The sequence below is a fragment of the Maniola jurtina genome, chromosome 28, assembly GCF_905333055.1.
Source record: "Maniola jurtina chromosome 28, ilManJurt1.1, whole genome shotgun sequence".
NCBI classification, from domain to species: Eukaryota; Metazoa; Arthropoda; class Insecta; order Lepidoptera; family Nymphalidae; genus Maniola; species Maniola jurtina.
Genome location: NC_060056.1, coordinates 3,848,847 through 3,871,307, shown reverse-complemented (window position 1 = coordinate 3,871,307; position 22,461 = coordinate 3,848,847). Strand labels below are relative to the sequence as shown.

At 36.7% G+C, this 22,461-nt stretch overlaps 2 protein-coding genes and 1 long non-coding RNA gene across 10 annotated transcripts in view; 2 read left to right on the top strand and 1 right to left on the bottom strand.

Moving 5' to 3' along the window:
• LOC123879738 overlaps nucleotides 1-22,461 on the top strand; it is a 94,989-nt gene that overhangs the window by 416 nt on the left and 72,112 nt on the right. The window contains exon 1 of one of the 4 annotated variants that reach the window (XM_045927639.1): nucleotides 17,594-17,881. The exons of the other annotated variants lie outside the window; for them this stretch is intronic. The gene's annotated coding sequence lies outside the window, so the exon portion shown is untranslated. Of the gene's footprint in view, nucleotides 1-17,593; nucleotides 17,882-22,461 lie in introns of those variants that run through there. 4 annotated transcript variants of the gene reach the window in all.
• On the top strand, nucleotides 2,782-3,866 carry LOC123879741. Its single transcript, XR_006799062.1, has 2 exons — nucleotides 2,782-3,516; nucleotides 3,637-3,866. It is a non-coding gene; the product is annotated as an uncharacterized LOC123879741 (long non-coding RNA).
• Nucleotides 4,842-22,461, bottom strand: part of LOC123879740 — a 51,528-nt gene continuing 33,908 nt past the window's right edge. For all 5 annotated transcript variants that reach the window (XM_045927642.1, XM_045927641.1, XM_045927643.1 and 2 more), the window contains 9 exons: nucleotides 12,736-12,832; nucleotides 11,503-11,630; nucleotides 10,516-10,709; nucleotides 9,352-9,438; nucleotides 8,473-8,570; nucleotides 7,749-7,852; nucleotides 7,079-7,258; nucleotides 5,811-5,984; nucleotides 4,842-5,038 (listed from right to left, as the gene is read on the bottom strand). In XM_045927642.1, coding sequence (XP_045783598.1) covers nucleotides 4,884-5,038; nucleotides 5,811-5,984; nucleotides 7,079-7,258; nucleotides 7,749-7,852; nucleotides 8,473-8,570; nucleotides 9,352-9,438; nucleotides 10,516-10,709; nucleotides 11,503-11,630; nucleotides 12,736-12,832 — 1,217 coding nt within the window. In that variant the 3' untranslated portion in view covers nucleotides 4,842-4,883. The remainder of the gene's footprint in view (nucleotides 5,039-5,810; nucleotides 5,985-7,078; nucleotides 7,259-7,748; nucleotides 7,853-8,472; nucleotides 8,571-9,351; nucleotides 9,439-10,515; nucleotides 10,710-11,502; nucleotides 11,631-12,735; nucleotides 12,833-22,461) is intronic.

Here is a 22,461-nt window from a genome sequence, read left to right as displayed (position 1 = left end):
TACCTATTATGCTTTTAAAATCTATTTGAAACGACAATTTACGTGTGCATAACATTTCAAATTTACTAAAAACTCGAAAAATAACTACCGTTTTAACTTTACTTCTTGTGAAAGCTTTTCTGTGAAACGAATCGTGTTTACATTCGTAAACCAATGTTTGAAGCTACTTTTTAAGTAAATTGCGGGATTAACATCTTCTATTTGGAATATTTTATCATTTGTATCCTAAAAACATCAAAAAAGTGTAAACATATACAGATTTTCTATAACATGTCATCATTTTTGTATAAAACATACAAAAATGCACCATTCCCCAGTGGATTTGTTCCAGAATTCAATTTGTCGTCATGTTCAAGTTATAAGAGTGTTGAAAGAGTTTTTATACAATTAGTAAGTTATTTTAATGTTTTCATGTCTTAGGAGAAAAAAAGAAACACAGGATCCCTTTGTTAATCTGTCTGTCTGGTCTGTCAAGACTCATCAAGAAAATCACAAGGAAAATTCCCTTAGCCATGAAATTTGGCAGATAGCTATGTCTTATAGCACAAGCAAAAAGCTGATAACCGTGAATTTGTGGTTATATCACAAAAAATTAAAATGTGTTATTTCATGTGTGATGGTATAGCATTCTCCATAATGTTCTCAAAGGTGTGTGAAGTCTGTCAATCAACAAAATACAAAATACTTAAATATTTATTGAGGTAAAACAATTTTACATAGAATACATAGAAATTATGACCATTCCACTAAGTGCCTAATATTGCTACTAGTACTTGTGGCAGGTAGCTCTATGTGGTGAACTCCATAGTTCATGGTATGACCATTCATACCCTTCTCATTCTGAGAGGAGAGCCATGTTAGATGGCGGCGATGGGTTGATGAAATGAAATGAAATGAAATTATTTATTTTGCCAAATGTGAGTAATAATAAATGATGGTACATTGACAAGTAGTCTCTTTCACATTTTGCCATTTATGTATGGCATGCAAAATATGTAGTCAAACTGTTAGATACAATAACCAAAAATTTATAACACCCCCCACAAGTGAAGGTTACAGTAACTAGAAAAGAGCTGATAACTTTCAAACGGCAGAACTGCTTGGATTATAGCTAAGAACACTCAATCAAGCCACCTTTCAAACAAAAAAAAACTAAATTAAAATTGGTTCATTAGTTCAGGAGCTACGATGCCACAGACAGATACACAGATACACACATCAAACTTCTAACACCCCTCTTTTTGGGTTGTGGGTTAAAAAATAAGTATAGAAGATTATTATGATGATGATGGTTCATTGGCTGTTTTTCTGGTAAAGCTGATAGTTTACTAACTTGGTAAATAAAACAATATTTTCACATAAAATTTATTGGCAAAAAAAAATTACAAAATAATTAGCAAAATATGGCTGAATATTTTTATAATAACTAAATTAAATTAAGTTAGTTATTTTAACAATTGTACTACCCGTATTAGTAACATTAAAACTTAAGATTAAGTTAAAATTATGGTTATTTAATAATAATCACACTAATATTATAAAGACGAAAGTTTGTATGTGTGTGTGTGTGTGTGTGTGTGTGTGTGTATGTTTGTTACTCCTTCACGCAAAAACCACTGGACGGATTTGGCTGAAATTCAGAATGGAGATAGATAATATCCTGGATTAGCACATAGGCTACTTTTTATCCCGGAAAATCAAAGAGTTCCCACGGGATTTCGAAAAACCTAAATCCAGGCGGACGAAGTCGCGGGCGTCAGCTAGTTAAATATATTTCTCTTAATGATATTAGAGCAATGCAATTCAAGTCAGTAACAGGATGGGTAACCATTTTGATGGTGCCCGTGTCTTATTACTTAATTATTTATGAAATAGGTGGCTTACGAAATTTATAAAATCCATCTTGACTCTTAAGTAGTTTTAACCTGTATTCACAAACGTTACTATTAGGTCTTTTTTTTTTTCCTCTCGTCTGGCTTTACACTGATTAGCCAATGTCAAGTTTGTAGTTATTTACAAGTTAGGGAAACTATATGTTTAAGTATGGACCCCGTCTGTGCCGGCGCCCGCCGATATACACGCGGCGCCCCTTTAGAGTGCTTCCCAGTCAGTTCCACCAGCAATAAACACCAGTAGAACACAAAAACCGGCCACTTCTAACAAAAAAACACTCCAAAAAGACACAACACGCGCGCCAGCAAATGCCACCACAAACGAAGTCCCCTATTAGGTCTCACAGTGCGCTTGAACGCACAGTGTAGGTTCCACCAATCAGATGACTGTATGACGTCAATTTACAATGATCTGATTGGTGGAGCCTACACTATGCGTTCAAGCGCACTGTGAGACCTCATAGTAATTACCTCATAGATTGTGAATACGGCCATCAGTTTGCTAACAGATGTCACATCTATGTATGTCATACAAGTTCCCATAGTAAGCATTTTTTTTTTTTTTTGGACTTTGTCTGTGGTGGCGTTTGTTGGCGCGCGTGTTGTGACTTTTTGGAGTGTTTTTTTGTTAGAAGTGGCCGGTTTTTGTGTCCCGCTGGTGTTTATTGATGGTGGAACTGACCGAGGAACTGACTGAGAAGCGCTCTAAAGGGGCGCCGCGTGTGTGTCGGCGGGCGCCGGCACAGACGAGGTCCATACTTATACATATAGTTTTCCTAACTTGTAAATAACTACACACTTGACATTGGCTAATCAGTGTAAAGCCAGACGAGAAAAGAAAAAAAAAAAGAGAAAGCATTTTTTTTTTTTTTCTATAATAATAATAAACATTTATTATTTTGACGTTTGATAAAAGTTGCCGATTTGACTGGTAGGCACCACCATCTTTTAATATTTATTTTTCCTTTACACCATAAGGGCATAATCACATTGGAGTTCTGGCTTCTCATCACAATCTGAAGATATTTTCCTCGTTTTCATTTGAAAGAACCTGACGAAAATCCATATTAATTAATTTTACTTATTTGAATTTGAAAGTGTCTTTCTGTTACTTTTTCATGGTCCACCTGTTTAATTGATTTTGACCACATTTGGTACAGAGACAGCTTGCATCCTGAAAACTGACATAGGATACTTTTTATCCTTGAAAATGGAAGATCCCATTGGGTTTTATAAAACACCCTTAGTCAACTGAGTCATTAGTATTAGTTACGATAAAACTTCTGAGCTTTCTGAAACTCAAGTCCTTATATAACTTAAATAACTTATTAAAAACTTATAAATCTATAAAAAAGGTAACTTATACTTTAGGATGATAAGTAATTTTATATAAGAGTTAATTTGGCGATATTACTTACTGAAAAACCAGTTACATACAATCAATGTGAAACTTTAAATAGTTCCAGCATCTGCAATACCTAATGCTCAATGCAAATCTAAAGTTTTTTTTTTTTTAATTATATAGACTAGCGCTTGGCTGCAATCAGGCTCGCTAGCAAGTGATGATGCAGCCTAAGATGGAGCGCGCTTGCCTAGAAGTTGCCTATTCACTCTTGACATGAAGGTAGAGCTTGTCTATTTTGAAATGACGCGCCCCACCACCGCAATTTACACATCACTACTACACAAAATTATGTAGTGGGGCGCGTCATTTCAAAATAGACAAGCTCTACCCATATTATAGGTGGAAGCGAAAACTGATGCCGGAAGGACGTTCCATATCCTTCATCATTCCATAGTTACCCACAGTGATGTGCTTAAAGTTTTTTGTATATCTAAATTATCACAAATTATAATGCCATCCAATAAAAATAAAAAGTGATAAAAAATAAAAAAGCAATTTACCAGAAACCAGTTTAGTATAACTGGTTTCCCTTCTATAAGATAAGTAACTACCTATTAAGAAACAAATAAAACAATTATTTTATTTGTAAGTAATTTTCTTCTAATATGATATTTTTTCAAATAATAAAACATAAAAAGCAGTGAAAATATGAATTAATAAAATGAATTCAGAACTAATTTTGTTCATACTTTACATTAAGAGGGGTCTCTCCGTCACTCGCTTCATACAAACGTAGTTCCAATTTCATTTGAATATTAAGCAACCAAAGTCCATGAAATTTTGCATTTTACACACAGATATTAGTTTCTAGAATATCTCTGCAAAATTTCATGACTTTGGTTGCTTAATATTCAAATAAATTGGAACTACGATTGTATGAAGCGAGTGACGGAAAGAGCCCTGTTAAGTACTTACTTCAACATCTGACGGATAGGTTAAATAAATACTGCAATAAAACTACGTATTTTAATACAACCTCTAAGATAAAGTGAACATTATAGAAGAAATATAAAAATATGTTTGTTAATTTCTTAAAATCTTATCACTAAACCACATCTGATGAAACTCAAATGAAAAACACAAACTACTTTATAAATAGTATTTTAAAGGTCTTTGTATTTAGTAATCACCTTCTTGCTATAAAATCGGTTCATCTGTGATACAGTAATATTAGTGTGATAATACAAATGTATATCACACTAATATTATAAAGGCGAAAGCTTGTATGTGTGTGTGTGTGTGTGTGTGTGTATGTTTGTTACTCCTTCACGCTAAAACTACTGGACGGATTGGGCTGAAATTTAGAATGGAGATAGATAATACTCTGGATCAGCACATAGGCTACTTTTTATCCCGGAAAATCAAAGAGTTCCCACGGGGTTTTTAAAAAACTACATCCACGCGAACGAAGTCGCGGGCATCAGCTAGTATTCAAATAAAATGGGAACTACGATTCTTTGGAGTATGTGACGGAGAGAGCCCTGTTAAGCTGCTAAACGACTTACTGCATTTGACTGTACCAAAAAACCTGCCTTCACTGCAACTATTATTATTCTTGTTTGAATAACTTAACTAAAATGTAACTATTAACTAATATTTCTCGTCGCATACGACGGCAGTTCCCGGCTTTCCTTGCGCCGTTTCACGCACCAATATATTAGTGCTATGGTGATAGCTATTATCGCTATTAATAGAATAACGCCCAGCACTATGGCCGCGATCCCTGCCTCGTTTATGTAATCTGTAAAAAAAAAATTGAAGTCAAAGTCAAAGTCATTTATTCAAATTGGGTACTATTGTACACTTTCTGATTGTCAAACAATGATGTAATGGCGTTAACTTACAAATGTAAATAAAAAATTTATAACACCCCCGACAAGTGAAGGTTACAGTAACTGGAAAAGAGCTGATAACTTTCAAACGGCTGAACCGATTTTCTTGGATTATAGCTAAGAACACTCTCGATCAAGCCACCTTTCAAACAAAAAAACTAAATTAAAATCGGTTCATTGGTTTAGGAGCGAAGATGCCACAGACAGATACACAGACACACACGTCAAACTTATAACACCCCTCTTTTTGGGTCGGGGGTTAAAACCTAAAGCTACGAGGGCTCCAAACCTGTGCTTGTCAAGGAAACCTATAGGGTACTTCCCGTTGACCTAGAATCATGTTTGGCAGATAGGTAGGTCTTATAGCACAATTAAAAGAAAAAATTCGAAGGCCATGAATTTGTGGTTATATCACAAAAAGGAAATTAAAATGGTGTTCATGAACAAAATAATAATTAGTATTTTCAAAGTAATATAACTATGCCGTGGGGTATCATATGAAAGGGCTTTACCTGTATATTCTAAAACAAATTTTTATTTATTTTTATGCATAATAGTTAATATCGTGCAAAATGTCGGAAAAAATACCTAAGCACGGAACCCTCGGTGCGCGAGTCTGACTCGCACTTGGCCGGTTTTTCAGACTATGTGTCTATACTGTAAACACAAAACTATACTCACTAGAAATATCAACAGTATAACTGTTAGTGTTTCCAAGTGCATCCACAGCGTTGATGAGCACTCGCGTCGAGCAGCATGTCGCGCGGTAAGTGGTCATCACTTCTTCACGCGTGCCCGATATGAAGTTGCTGTCGAACACGAGGCCTAGGGGTGATGATGACACACGTAGGAGACCTGTGGAGAGAAATTAATTAAATCACACTAATCATACTAATATTATAAAGGCGAAAGTTTGTGTGTATGTGTGTGTGTGTATGTTTGTTACGTCTTCACGCAAAAACCACTGGACGGATTTGGCTGAAATTCGGAATGAAGATAGATAATATCCTGGATTAGCACATAGGCTTTTTATCCTGGAAAATCAAAGAGTTCCCACAGGATATTGAAAAACCTAAAACCACGTGGATGAAGTCGCGGACGCCAGCTAGTAGCTCATACATTCTTAGTGCAGTCTGCTTGTTTAAATCGGGCATGATTCTTGCCCCCGACTGCCCCTGAGTTTATGACCTTTATACCTCGTTTCCAATAGTTTTAATTCTCACCTGCTCCTTCCATCCCTTACAATAATCGCAGGCCAGACATTATCAACGCAGTCATGTCTGGGCAGTCCCTGCCTGCCCAGACATGACTCCTGGAATCTTCATCTGATTCTTGTCCCCTAAGTCACACCCGTCATACCCGTAACCACCGTCATAACCGGTTTTCAATAGTTTTAACTTCACCTGCTTCCCGATCTCTCACAATGATGCTCGTAGACCAGACATTCTCAGTGCAGTCAGTACCCTGCCTGCCCAGACATGACCTATGGATCTTTGTCTGATTCTTGCCCCCTAAGTTGATACCATCGTACCCTGTTTTCAATGTTTTTAACTTCACCTGCTTCTCGATCTTCACATCATCATCATCATCCTCAGCCTGTGGACGTCCACTGTTGGACATAGGCCTTCCCTATAGAGCGCCACCACACCCGGCCCTCAGCCTTCCTCATCCAGCCACTTCCCGCCAGCCGCTTTATATCGTCGGTCCATCGTGCTGAAGGGCGTCCTACACTACGTTTGCTTAAACGCGGTCTTCACTCAAAGACTTTCTGGCTCCAACGGCCATCGCCTCTACGACAGACATGGCCTGCCTACTGCTACTTCAGCTTGCTAATAGTTTGGGCTATGTCAGTCCCCTGCCTGCCCAGAGATGTTCCCTGGAACTTTAGCCTGATTCTTGTCCCCTGGGTTAATAGCGTCATACCCTGTTTTCAATGGTTTTAATCTCACCTGCTTCCCGATCCCTGAGAATAATGCTTGCAGACCAGACGTTCTCAGCGCAGTCACTCCCCTGCTTGCCCAGACATGTCCCCTGGAAGTTGTGCCTGACTTCTGGCGCTGACACGTCCTTTATGGTTTCCCCTGGGTTCATGACGTACACGTAGGCTGACATGGAGACTTGCTCTAAGCCTAAACAAAATAATTGAGAACATTAAAATTTGCGTAGACCGGGATACATTCATCGACTAAAACTTCGTTAAGAGTTAACCAAGCTACTTCATTGGAACAAGATAAAGTTAAACAGCATTAAAAAACTGGTCAAGTGCGAGTGGGGCTCGCACACGAAGGGTTCCGTACCATAGTACAAGGCATAACATTTTTATGTGCAACACTAACACTGCAAGTTAATAATGGATAGTGATAGTGATTTAGTAGACAAATTCGCGGTTTTTGGATTTTACCCTTTACTTGTGCTATAAGACATACATACCTACCTGCCAATTTTGAAAGTAAGAAAGAAAACAGGATCAACAGGAAGTATCCTATAGTTTTTAATTCCCTTTTCTTGACAGGACAAACTAACAACCAAGTGATCCTATAAGGGTTCCTTTTTTTCTTTTGACGTACGGAACCCTAAAAAGACCTAAAGAAACCTGTTATAATAGGTTCCTGTACTTACCGTACGCAGTAAAAGTGATGAGGTCCCTCGCACCGGCCTGAGCATTGGAAGTTATAGTCAGACTGACTATCACGTTGACTGTCTCGCCAGATTGTACGGTCCGTCTGCAAGGAAGAATAAAGGGCTTTGAAGATTTCGACCAGCCTATAGTCTAGACTCTGCTTATCTACCGAGAGAAGTTAGTATAGGGCTCTCTCTGTTACATAATCCCATACAAATGACTAAAATAAAAAAACACAATGAATTTTAATATTGATCAATAAGCAGGGAACGCAACGGGCGCGGTGCGTTTTTATTTTATTAATCAATATTTTTTTTGGAGCAAACTGAAAACCAGCGCTGAGCATTGCCATCAATGCTCGGCCATGCTGAGTTTGCGGCCTATTGCTAATTGTTAGTTTTTATTTTTATAGATTTATAGTTTAGTTAACACATGTTTATGACACTAGTCACTAGCAATAAGAAAGCAATAAAACCTATTTATTATTATTATTATTAATTACAAAACAAATGTAATAAATAAAAAAAGTAAATAAAAAAAACAAAATGAGTTACAATACATTGTAAATACTCATTTTGTTTTTTTATTGTACTGTTGTTTGTATTCGTGTACAGGACACTGTGACACGCGGACGGACAGACAGACAGACAGCAGAGTGACATTAATAGGGCTCCGTTTTTACCCTTTGACTACGGAAACCTAAAAAGGAAAAATGCTACTTACGCGCTAGGTTCAATGCCAGTCAAAAATCTTAGTTCCCCAACCGCTCCGAAGTTAAACCTCACAGCCTGCTCCCTGAAGTTAGTGACTTCGAAGTGTAACTAAAAAAAATTAATATTTTTATAAATCCGGTTCGAAGGACCATTTTTTATGTTGGGATATTTTAAATGAAATTTTACTAATACTAATAATGAAACTACATGAATCATGATCAACCCATCACCATTTTGATTGTCCACGGGTCTTCTGTCAGAAAGAGAAGGGCATAGCCCACGCTGGCCCAGTGCGGGCAGACTTCACACACCTTTGAGAACACGGAGAACTCTCAGGCATGCAGGTTTCCTCACGATTTTTTCCTTCACCGTTAAAGCAAGTGATATTTAATTTTTTACCTTTATCAAAATTTCTCACATCAAATGGCAAAAGCAAAATTTAACAAGATAAAGTTGAAAACTAAAACCCGACTGCGATCGTCTTAATAAACGCTGAAATATTATAGTAAAATTGTTTTTCTGTCGGTTGGTATATTTTAATGTTGTAGTACATTTATATTTACGAACTCAGAATTTTCTCCTCTTTCATTTGACACCCGACTCGATACAATAGCAAAAAAAAAATATTTTTGAGACCCCTACTTTTTTCATGTAATAGCCGTTAGGTCAATTTTTTCGTATGAAATGTAGCCTATGTCACCCGGACCTTTACGACGAATCGATTGTCACCTCATTCATCAAAATCGGCCCAGTAGTATAGGCGCTACGGTGGAACACACAGAATCTGGATACAAACATACACACATACATACATAGACTGCTAAAATTATAACTTTTCCTTTTGGTTTTGCCACAGTCGGGTAAAAAATTACTTAAATAGTGTATATACCTGTAATCTATCCGTTGGTGATCCATAAAGTCTTGAACTTAAGCCGATTTGAACTGATGTCAATATGGCACCCCTTTGATTCACCACCTGTTCAAAATATTAAGGTTATTAAAGTTATTAATTAAGACGACCTTCTGGCCTTTACCCCTACTGCAATGCCTGGCACCATGATAACGTGGAAGATCACGGGCATAATTGTCGTAGTAGGTAATAACTTACTCAGCGCTTGAAGACAATTGATATACTAGAGGATGCCCGCGACTTCGTTCGCGTGGATTTAGGTTTTTAAAGATCCCGTGGGAACGCTTTGTTTTTCCGGGATAAAAAATAGCCTATGTCCGTCTCCGGGATACCAAACTAACCCTGTACCAATATTCGTCAGAATCGGTTAAACTGTTGGGCCGTGAAAAGCTAGCAGACAGACAGACAGACACACTGTCGCATTTATAAATAGGATGAATACGGGATACAAGTGTAAATTAAAAATGTATAACACCCCCGACAAGTGAAGGTTTCAGTAACTAGAAAAGACCGAAAAGACCTGATAACTTTCAAACGGCTGAACTGATTTTCTTGGACTATTCCGCGCCTTCGATCTAAAGTGTCTGAGTCTGAGTTTTCCAAAACATCATTTTCAATTCAAATAAATAATTATGTATTTAGGCAACGTCCATCTTTACAGCTTGACATTTGTCAATTGACATAATATTATGAACCTAACGGTTATCTAACCTTCTTTTCTACAAGAAAACTAGAAAAGAGCTGATAACTCTTAAACGGCTGAACCAATTTTTTTGGATTATAGCTAAGAACACTCTCGATCAAGCCACCTTTCAAACAAAAAAAAGTAAATTAAAATCGGTTCATTCGTTTAGGCGCTACGATGCCACAGACAGATACACAGATACACAGACACACAGATACATACACACGTCAAACTTATAACACCCCTCTTTTTGGGTCGGGGGTTAAAAACACCTACAAGCCTGCCTTACCTGAGAATTAACCTGTCCAAACGGCAGCAGGTTGCTGTCATTGTATTGCAGCTTGCCGTTATAGGCCTTGCTGATCAGATCCTCCACCGCCTCCAAATCGTTGATAGTTACTGGGAATCCGATGGAAGCAGAGCTTCCCGTTCCTCATCATCATGTAGTGACCACTAACCTGCGAGTTGACCTGTCCAAACGGCAGCAGGTTGCTGTCATTGTATTGCAGCTTGCCGTTGTAGGCCTTGTTGAGCAATTCCTCCACCGCTTCCAAATCGTTGACAGTTTCTGGGAACCTGATGGAAGCGGATCTTCCCATTCGGACCTCTGTCTGTTTGTGTATTGGGCCTGCTACCCGGACGAAAGGTTCTCCTAGAATTAGAAATAAGTATTCAAACTGAAATTGGCTAATAAAAACTTTGGTAATATGTAGAGAGTTGAATTTTTTAAAAGTATATTTCTATTAAATAAATAAAAAAATTAACCGTTTATTTTCAATCATCTTATTACATACATTCATAGGTACTATTTGATCTCGAACAATTTGCGTGCTTATTGGCGTTACTAGCGGCCCGCCCCGGCTTCGCACGGGTGCAAGTCAAAGTTATAATTTATCGTAAAACTAATGGAAAAGTGGTTATAATGGCTAAAATATAAATGTTTGGTTTATACTATCGCGGACTTCTTTGTAGGCATTATTGAGTTCTACAACTTTTCTATAGAAGTCAACCATACATCTCTAACCATTTAGGCAGCGTTCGCGAGAATCGTTAACGTACGGCAGTTTTTTCGACGCCTTACTCCACAATTTTCACTACCACGAAAAATCCTATCTATTTTCCGGGATAAAATATAGCCTATACGGATTCGGAAGAATCCCTCTAAGTAATGGTAAAAGAAATTTTGAAATCGGTCCAGTAGTTTTTGAGCCTATTCAATACAAAAATACAAAAATACAAAGGTTTCCTCTTTATAATATTAGTATAGATAACATCAAAAATGAGAATTTCAAATAACCGCCACGAAAAAAAGTGTTATTTCTTGTACCATGGTACGGAACTCTTCGTATGCGAGTCTGACTCACACTTGACCGGTGTTTAGCGTCTGTCTGTCTGTAAGCGGGCTGTATCTCATGAACCGTTATAAGTAGAGAGGATTTTTTTACCTTTTACATCTCGGCCAACGATCTTGACATAGACCTTAGAAGCTGAGACGGTGGGTAGAGGTACGTCCGCGATGATGTCTGCCATAGAACCTTCTAGATCGCCGTCACCGTCTGTCACTGGTTGGTAGCTGGGGATAACAATTCAATTATTATCCGGGATAAAAAGTTATATCCGTCTCCGGGATGCAACCTATCTCTGTAAGAAATTTCGTCAAAATTGGTTAAATTGGTTGATTTCTCCCGACACCCTCAACTATTATCATCATATTTCAAAAAAACGGCGTCCCTGGCGCTGTGGTCTAATTAGTGGGAGGTCCCGGGTTCGATTCCCGACAGGGGTTTGGAATTTTTAATTTCTAAATCTCTGGTCTGGTGGGAGGCTTCGGCCATGGATAGTTACCACCCTACCGACAAAGCCGTGCCGCTAAGCGATTTAGCGTTCTGGTTATAGAAACCAAAGGGTTCAATAAAAGCTGCCATACCCCTTCCAGGTTAGCCCGCATCCATCTTAGACTGCATCATCACTTACCATCAGGCGAGATTGCAGTCAAGGGCTAACTTTTAGCTAAATAAAAAAATAAAATCTCTGAGAAATTTTGTCAAACCGGTTAAACGGATGGGCTTTAAAAATCCCATGAGAACCCTTGAATTTTCTAGAACAAAATGTAGCCTATGACGGACTTGGGTTCGGTTGTGATTGGTTGGCCACTCAAAATGGTTAACGACCAATGAGTTTCTTGTCTTCGTCATTCGTATTGGATTACGTAACAGAGAGAGCCTTATACTAACTTCTTTCCGTGGATGGAGTATCTATAGGACTAACTATTACTTACAAGTGTAAATTAAAAATTTATAACACCCCCGACGATCCAAAGTATTTGAGTTTTCCAAAACATCATTTTCAAATAAATAATTATGTATTTAGGCAACGTCCATCTTGACAGCTTGACATTTGTCAATTGACATAATATTATGAACCTAACGGTTATCTAACCTTCTTTTCTACAAAAAACTAGAAAAGAGCTGATAACTCTTAAACGGCTGAACCAATTTTTTTGGATTATAGCTAAGAACACTCTCGATCAAGCCACCTTTCAAACAAAAAAAACTAAATTAAAATCGGTTCATTCGTTTAGGCGCTACGATGCCACAGACAGATACACAGACACACAGATACACACGTCAAACTTATAACACCCCTCTTTTTGGATCGGGGGTTAAAAATAGACTTACCTAAAAGGGAGTTTGACCAACTCATTGCCAAATTCGTCCACCAGAGACGATTCTCGGACGCTCGCGGCCGCTCCGGTCACTTGCAGTTTTAGGATGTCTGTGAAAACAAATTATTTAATTTCCTTTTGAGATACGGAACCCGGGAAAAATTAAAGAGTTATTTCTTGTACGGAACCCTATTACTAAGCTTCTTTCCGCTGTCCGTCTGTCTGTTAGCGGCCTGTAACTCATGAACTGTAATAGGTACTTTTAATTTTACTATATCTATCGCTATTGGCAGTGCGCGGGTAGTAGTCGGTTTTTAGTGCTTTATCTTGTTACTAGCCGATGCCCGCGACTTCACCCGCGTGGATTTAGGTTTTTCAAATTGCCGTGGGAAACTCTTTGATTTTCCGGGAAAAAAGTAGTCTATTTGCTAATCCAGGATATTTCTTTTTTTTCTCCCCTTTCTCCTCCAACTAAGCGTAAAGCTTGTGCTAGGAGTGGGTACGACAATAGTGGTGGGGTTCGAACCGCTTACCTTTCGGAATTCAGTCCACTCCTATAACCGTTGAGCTATTATCTATCTCCATTCCCAGCCAAATCCGTCTAATAGTTTTTGGGTGAAGGAGTAACAAACATACACACACACAAACTTTCGCCTTTATAATACCTATTAGTGTGAAGTGTGAGATGTCTGCGTCGTAATGTTTCTATTCCAGTGTAATACGGAAACGTAATGGATGTCAGCATAGGTTTCCTGAGGTTATCACGCCGACAACGCATTTGACTGATAAATGATAGCAACACAGGGGTTCAGTAAACACGGACTTTAGTAACTCCTACACTGTCATCAATGAATTGATGATAGTAATTTTACTGTGACTTCTATCTAACCCCTTTTGGGTCTTTAACTTGCTTAAAGCCTCAATAGCTCAACGGTTATAGGAGCGGACTGAAATCCGAAAGGTCGGAGGTTTAAACCCCACCCGTTGAACTATTGTCGTACCCACTCCTAGCACAAGCTTAACGCTTAGTTGGAGGGGAAAGGGGAATGTTAGTCATGATTAAAATGACTAATATTCTTTAAAAAAAAAATTGCATGCAGACAGCTATTAAGAGGGCTCTCTCCGTCACTCGTTTCCACTCGTTTCATACAATCGTAGTTCCAATTTCATTTGAATACTAAGCAATCTAAGTCCATGAAATTTTGCAGACATATTCTAGAAACTAATATCTATGTCTGAGATTTTCCAGATTTCTGTTAAAATATTCGGTTTCAAAGTTACGCGGTCTTAAAATTTTCATACAAATCTTGGAGCCCTTGTAATTTTAAAACTACATATTTTTAGAAAAATTTAAAACACCACAGACACACATATTAGTTTCTAGAATATGTCTGCAAAATTTCATGGACTTTGGTTGCTTAGTATTCAAATGAAATTGGAACTACGATTGTATGAAACGAGTGGAAACGAGTGACGGAGAGAGCCCTGTTAAGACATAGACATCCGCTAAGAAAGGATTATTGAAAATTCAACCCTTAAGGAGGTAAAATAGGCCTTTGAAATTTTTAGTCATTTTTAGGCATAAGCTAGTCCAAATATACTCGTATGTGTAAAAGGAAAACGTGACTGACTGACTGATCTATTAATGCACAGCACAAACTACTGCCTAGACATCCGCTAAGAAACGATTTTTGAAAATTCCATCTCTAAGGAGGTAAAATAGTGGTTTGAAATTTGTGTAGTCCTCAGAATGAAGTCGCGGCCATAAGCTAGTAATGTAATCTATACTAATATTATAAAGAGGAAACCTTTGTATTTTTGTATGTTTGTATTGAATATAGGCTCAAAAACTACTGGACCGATTTCAAAATGTCTTTTACCATTACTTAGAGGGATTCTTCCGAATCCGTATAGGCTATATTTTATCCCGGAAAATAGAAAAAATAAATGTCCACCCGTGCGAAGCTGGGGCGGGTCGCTAGTGTTAGAATAAGGATCAAAGTACATAAGTAGTCTGAAAAACTGCGTCATAGTATTGACGCATATACTCATAGTGTCATCATACATAAGTCCCTGTTAGATATATAAAACTATATATTTTTTTTCTTTAAATCTGGCTTTACTCTGATAAGCCAATGTCAAGTTTGTGATATTTTCAAGTTATTTAATTTATACAAGTATGGACTCCGTCTGCGCCGGCGACGCCCGCCGACATACGCGCGGCGCCCCTTTAGAGCGCTTCCCAGTCAGTTCCACCACCAAAAAACACCAACTAACACAAAAACCAGCCACTCTTAACAAAAAAAACACTCCAAACAAGCATAGCACGCGCGCCAGCAAACGCCATCGCAGACCAAAACTATATTGTATATGTATGTTATTTTGTCTAGTACATAACGAGCACTATCGTACGTATATCGGGATTTAATTAATAAAAATAATGTTGATAAACTATTGCAATGGACGTAGAGATTAACTATACTAATATTATAATCTTGCTTTAGCTCATATAATATTTATGTTATATACGTTATTACAATTTCCTTACTTGGTAAAAAATCTATTTAAGTAACATGATTTCTTCCCTTCAGAATCCAGATGTTTAGCAAAATAATTAAGAGGAGTCTCTCCGTCACTCGCTTCATACAAACGTAGTTCCAATTTCGTTTGAATATTAAGCAACCAAAGTCCATGAAATTTTGCAGACATATTCTAGAAACTAATATCTATGTGTGTGGTTTTCCAGATTTCTGTTAATATATTCGGTTTCAAAGTTACGCGGTCTTAAAAATTCACATACAAATCTTTGAGCCCCTGTAATTTTAAAACTACACATTTTTAGAAAAATCTAAAACACCACAGACACAGATATTAGTTTCTAAAATATGTCTGCAAAATTTCATGGACTTTGGTTGCTTAATATTCAAATGAAATTGGAATTACGATTGTATGGAGCAAGTGACGGAGAGAGCCCTGTTAAGTGTCAGATATAGGTAGGTATGAATAGACGAATAATGAATATTTATAGCCGAATATATCTAATAGCCAACTAAGTTTTCTTTAGAAAATCTCTAGCTAGAATTTTAACGAAGTGACGAATAGTACTTTTGCCGAGTGTCATATTGGACTAAACAATTAGCCGAATATCTGATTAAAAATCTCTATGGTTAATCCACTACGTGTTCAGTAAAAAAGTACTTACTTAAATTGTATCTTAGCCGAATGTTGAATATTCGGCTAAGTGGTAATCAGATATTCGGCTAATTCATCTGTCTTAAAGAAAAATTTTGACTGTCGAAATTATGATCATCATGAAAAATGGCAACACAAAATATCAAATATACTTATAAAGGTTTTCTCTTCCCATTGTCACACGGAACCCTAATACAGACGGGTAAATTTATTTGTACATGTACATACAGAAGTTATAATTATAGATAACAAATGACGATTCATAAATAATGATTGCGTTTAAACTTAGTTTGTTATTAGACGTCGTTTAAACGTCAAGTGTTTCCCGCCAAAACGTGTCTACCATTGCTGTTTTAATTTTTTTTTAATAGTGAGGTGATTGCCGAGTGAAGGTTGATGTGTAAAAAATTATATCCTTTGTCTATGATATAATTTGACAACGGGATGTTGTGTTTTTGGTGTGTCACAGCAATTTTCAAATCAAAAGAAGCATTCTTTTGTTTAATTTTTTTTAAACTTTTAATTTGATAAACGCCTCTGCTTGTAAAGGAAGTAATTACTTAAAGCAAGCAGCAAATAATTTATAGTACGAATTACATATAAATATAAAATATTAAAAAATTAGATTCAACTTATAAATATAACAAGAAAAGAAACATTAAAAATAACACCACACAACAAAAGATTCAACAAAGAAATCAACCCCATAAATACCTACTGATATAGACGAATAAAAAAAAAACTTTGTTTGTTGTGCTCTGAAAAAAAAAACATTATTTCTAATTCAATACGATTATAATTCTTGATAATTTAATACAATTTTAATTATTCAAAAAAAAAATTTAGGTATTGGTAGGTACCGATTTTATTACTTTTTTTTTCGGCGTTGGTTTGACCTACTTTATATAAAACATAGTAACCATATTTACTATTTGCTAACATTCATAACACATAATATGCTGATTGCATACCGCTATCCGAGATCATGTTCAAAGTCCAAACTATATAGCATTTGTGTTTGATAAAAACTGCTTTTTGTTAGATTGTAATTTTTCCTATAAAAGCATTCATTTTTCGAAGTAATATTTTATGATTTGGATTATTTTTCTCGCGATTACCAAAAGTGCGAATATCAAAACATCTACTTTAAAATTTAAGGTGACTCTTAAATTTTAAGGTGACCTAATAGGGAATATGCATCTGGTTTAAAAGATTCATTAAAGCCATTCAGCCCGTATATTAAGAGGGGTCTCTCCGTCACTCACTCCATACAAACGTAGTTCGTCTCTCATTGGAATACTAACCAATACTCAATGGAATTTTGTAGAAACGTTCCGGGAACTAATATCTATGACTGTGGTTTTCCAGACTTCTGTTAAAATATTCGGTTTCAAAGTTACGCGGTCTTAAAAATTCACATACAATTCTTTGAGCCCCTGGAGTTTTAAAACTACATATTTTTAGAAAAATCTAAAACACCACAGACACAGATATTAGTTTCTAGAACATGTCTGCAAAATTTCATGGACTTTGGTTGTTTAATATTCAAATGAAATTGGGGCTAGGATTGTATGGAGTAAGTGACGGAGAGAGCCCTGTTAAAGCGCATAACTTCCGCAATCTTGATTTTTTAAGAATTTATCTACACTCGTGCCATCAAGATGCTAATGACGTATCATTTATCAAAATCGGTTGAGGCGGGCATAAGAAAGGATATTCATACATACATACAGATAACAAACATAACAATGTCAAAAGTTTGTGATGTCGAGAAGAAAAAACAAAAACATAATTATTGTCTATGACGTGTCACGTTGGAAAGCGTTCGATATTTGAATTTCGAACCGGTGCGCGGTGTATCCCGTGTGTGAACTGAGAATGTGCAACATGCGTGCCCTTGACCTACAGAGAGTACGTCGCCATTTTGCCAAGATGGCCGACACCTGTCAGCGATATAAATGGAAAAGGTTACATTTTTTATGATTTATATTTTATTTTATAGTGCATGTTATTGTGTTTATCTTTTTAGCTTTTTATTTATTGTGTACTAATTTATGGCTGTGACTTCGTCCGTTGGACTACACATACAAACCCCTTTTTTTTACTTCCTTGGGGGTTGAATTCAAAAATCCTTTCTTTACGGATGTCTTCATCATAATAGCTATCTGTATGCCCAGGACGGTCTGTCCAGTAGTTTGAGCTGTGCGTTGATAGATCCGTCAGTTTGTCAGTCAGTCAGTAACTTTTTTCCTGTTAAATATTTGTCATTTAAATAAATAAATAAATAAATAATAAATAAATAAAGGTTTATTTAGCTCATATACAGAATCACACACAAAAACAAAATACAAGAATAAAAATACTTAAAATCATGTAGTAAACCATTTTATATTGTAAATATGTTTTGTACATTTCTGTTATAAGCCTTCATTTTAAAAATTCTGTGTATATCTTGTGTAATGTATATTTTATTTAGGTACAGTATTGCTGTGTACACCTATTTGGGGTTGTCACTTAGATTAGGATCTTTTGTTTTTATGTTTGGACCATTTTTAGTAACAACCTGTTTTGTGCACCTTATCAATAAATAAATAAATAAAATATTTAGAAGAAGACTACATGATGTCCGAGACTTTGCCCGCGTGGATTTAGGTTTAAAAGCCCCATGGGGTTGATTCTCCGGGATAAAAAGTAATATTATGTCGATCCGTTGCTCCGTTGCGGCGCGATTGAAGAAAAAACCAATAAACAAACATTTTTGCATTTATAATATGGGTATAGGGAGTATCTGTCAAGGAGTGCTTAGAGCCTCGATAGCTTACGGTTGAGGAACGGACTGAATTCCGAAAGGTCGGCGGTTCAAACCCCACCCGTTGCACCATTATCGTACCCACTCCTGGCACAAGCTTTACGCTTAACTGGAGGGGTAAGCGAGTATTACTCATGATTAGCATGACTAATATTCTTTTTATTATTATTATTATTAGAGCTTTATTTTCCACACACCAATTAGCACCTATTACATTTTTTTTTTTTACAATATTTTAACTATGCGTGCGGCCCCCTGCGGGTAAAAGCCTCCCCCATCCTTTTATATTCTTTTAAAAGATTAAAAAAAGTTTTTTGTGATTTAACCACAAATTCGGATTTTTCCCTTTACCTGTCAAACATGAGTGTAGATCAACGGAAAGTAACCTATAGGTTTTGATCGCTTAACGGGCTTGACAGACATGACAGACAGACAAACAACGAAGTCAAGATCATATAAGCTTCTTTTTCTCTGGAGATACGGAACCCTAAAATCAAGTACATGGAATGTACTCAATATTTAAACTCTAAAAAACTAAATGGCATTCGCGTGTTCATTACATTTCGGGTTTTGATTATCCTAACTTAATTATGCATCAACAAAAAGAGTTAGAGCGGTTACACACTCATCCGATCCGAGTACGTAAAAATACGGATAAAAAAACAGACCGAACTCGGATATTGCCAAAGTCAAAGTCAAAATCATTTATTCAAAGTAGGTACAATTGTACTCTTTTTGATGGTCGAAATTGTTTTTGTACGATATTGCTTACCCACTAATCCGATCTCTGATCCAAATCCAAGCTATTCAATGGACATATTTGACACTAAATGATGCCCACAGCTTCGCCCGCGTGGATTGGTCAGATACCCTGCAGCATCAGGATTGAGAAGTTGGAATCCAAATTTTTATGGAACAATATCGCAAAGTTCCCTTAACGATTAAAAAAAAAAATACGCAAATCGGTTCAGAAATCTCGGCGATATCAGTGTACAATGCACATAGGTAGAAAAACACAACTCCATTTTTCTAAGTCGGTTAAAAAAGTAGCGTATGTTACTCCTTGGTTAATCCTCTACTGGTCTGTGAAAGTCCCGTCAAAATAGGTTCTGCCGTTCCGAAGATTAGCCCGTTCAAACAGACACGACACTTCAATTTTATTTATTAGTAAGTACTAGCTGTGCCCGCGACTTCGTTCGCGTGGAATGGCTCTCAGCGCGCTTTATATAGCCACGGACGCTCAGGCGCGAGGCGTGTAGAACGTACTCTGTACGTTAAAAATGTTCGCCGTGATTCTTTAAATTGACATAACTTTTTTATTTATGCACCGATTGACATGAAATAAACACTAAATGTTAAGTGAAACTTACTAAAATATATTAGTGAAAACCGTATCTAAATCGAATAAGCCGTTTCTGATATTAGCGTGCACAAACACACAGACAAACAGACAAAAAAAAAATTAATTACAATTTCGGGTTCGGCATCGATATAATAACAACCCCTGCTACTTTTTTTTATATATTTCCATTGTACAGACACCACTTTTCTACAATTTTATTATATTATGTAAAATAGATATCTAAGTCATATCTCCGATTTGAATCCGAGGCACATCCCGATCCCAGATATTCTTGGAGATGATTGAGAGAACTCGGATGATGGAAGTCGGAGCTAGTGCGTAAAGAGACGATCAATCGCGATTGTCAATTTTTACGTGATTGATGCTCATTGTCAATTGCAAATGATCGTTTAACAAGCGAATTGAAGCAATTGTCAATTGCAACTACGGCATTGAAGGACATTGATGGAAATTTTGATTGATGGCAATTGACGCGCTGTGCATTGACGTTCAATGACAGCAATTGACAATCGTTTTTATAATCATCCGGCTCTGTTTTTAAAGATTTCTTGGTAAAAGTTCATTAGTGAAGCGATATCTTAATTTATAACATTTCTTGGAACAATGTCTAGTTTTTTTCGTTTTTTGTGAGTAGAAACTGTAAGAAAATACTATATCTGCGTTTGAAATCATATTTCGAGCGACTTGACTTTCTTCATTGCAGTTCAATATCATTGTCAATTGCAAATGATCGTTTCGGGCATCCTAAGCTACCATACAAATAGTTCTATGACTACTTCGGAACGTATTTTTACGGATTCCGATCGGATGAGTGCGTAACCGCCCTTATATATATCTCGTAAAAAATACTATTATGTTACTAGTTATTACATAGGTAGTTATTACTAAGTACATAGTTTCATTGCGAGTTTTACACTTTACAGCATTAGGTACTATCATTAACTCCATTCTAATATTATAAATGCGAAAGTGTGTCTGTCTGTCTGTCTGCTAGCATTTCACGGCCGAACAGTTTAACCGATTTTGATGTTTGGTAGGTATAGAGTTAGCTTACATCCCGGGGACGGACATAGGCTACTCTTTATCCCGGAAAATCAAATAGTTCCCATGGGATTTTTAAAGGCCCATGCGTTTAACCGATTTGTATGATATTTGGTACCGAGGTAGCTTGCGTCCCTGTAATTGACCTTGGCAACTTTTTATCCCGGAAAATCAAACAGTTCCCACGGGATCTTTGAAAACCTAAATCCACGCGGACGTAGTCGCGGGCATCCTCTAGTAGTTTATAAGTTAATGTAATGATGATAATTTAATGATTAATTAGGCTCAGATTGCTTTTTTTTTTGTGCATACAGTTTTATTCAAATTTAAACTCTATGTTAGTAATAATAAAGTTCTAATTAAATAGTTTAGGTACTTCGTTGACAGCTACATACATACATACATTATCCACGGGTAATGAACTTGGTTGATGTTTTTGCTATAGCGGATCCCGTTTTGATAACCGACATGGGGGACCAAAAAATTGCGGTCATAAGCGACTAAGTTTTTTTGAAGAAGGTTCCGTAAAAAGTATTTTTATTAAGATATAATATCGTAAAAAATACTATTATGTTACTAGTTATTACATAGGTAGTTATTACTAAGTACATAGTTTCATTGCGAGTTTTACACTTTACAGCATTAGGTACTATCATTAACTCCATTCTAATATTATAAATGCGAAAGTGTGTCTGTCTGTCTGTCTGCTAGCATTTCACGGCCGAACAGTTTAACCGATTTTGATGTTTGGTAGGTATAGAGTTAGCTTACATCCCGGGGACGGACATAGGCTACTCTTTATCCCGGAAAATCAAATAGTTCCCATGGGATTTTTAAAGGCCCATGCGTTTAACCGATTTGTATGATATTTGGTACCGAGGTAGCTTGCGTCCCTGTAATTGACCTTGGCAACTTTTTATCCCGGAAAATCAAACAGTTCCCACGGGATCTTTGAAAACCTAAATCCACGCGGACGTAGTCGCGGGCATCCTCTAGTAGTTTATAAGTTAATGTAATGATGATAATTTAATGATTAATTAGGCTCAGATTGCTTTTTTTTTTGTGCATACAGTTTTATTCAAATTTAAACTCTATGTTAGTAATAATAAAGTTCTAATTAAATAGTTTAGGTACTTCGTTGACAGCTACATACATACATACATTATCCACGGGTAATGAACTTGGTTGATGTTTTTGCTATAGCGGATCCCGTTTTGATAACCGACATGGGGGACCAAAAAATTGCGGTCATAAGCGACTAAGTTTTTTTGAAGAAGGTTCCGTAAAAAGTATTTTTATTAAGATATAATATACTAGCTGTTCAGTCCGGTTTT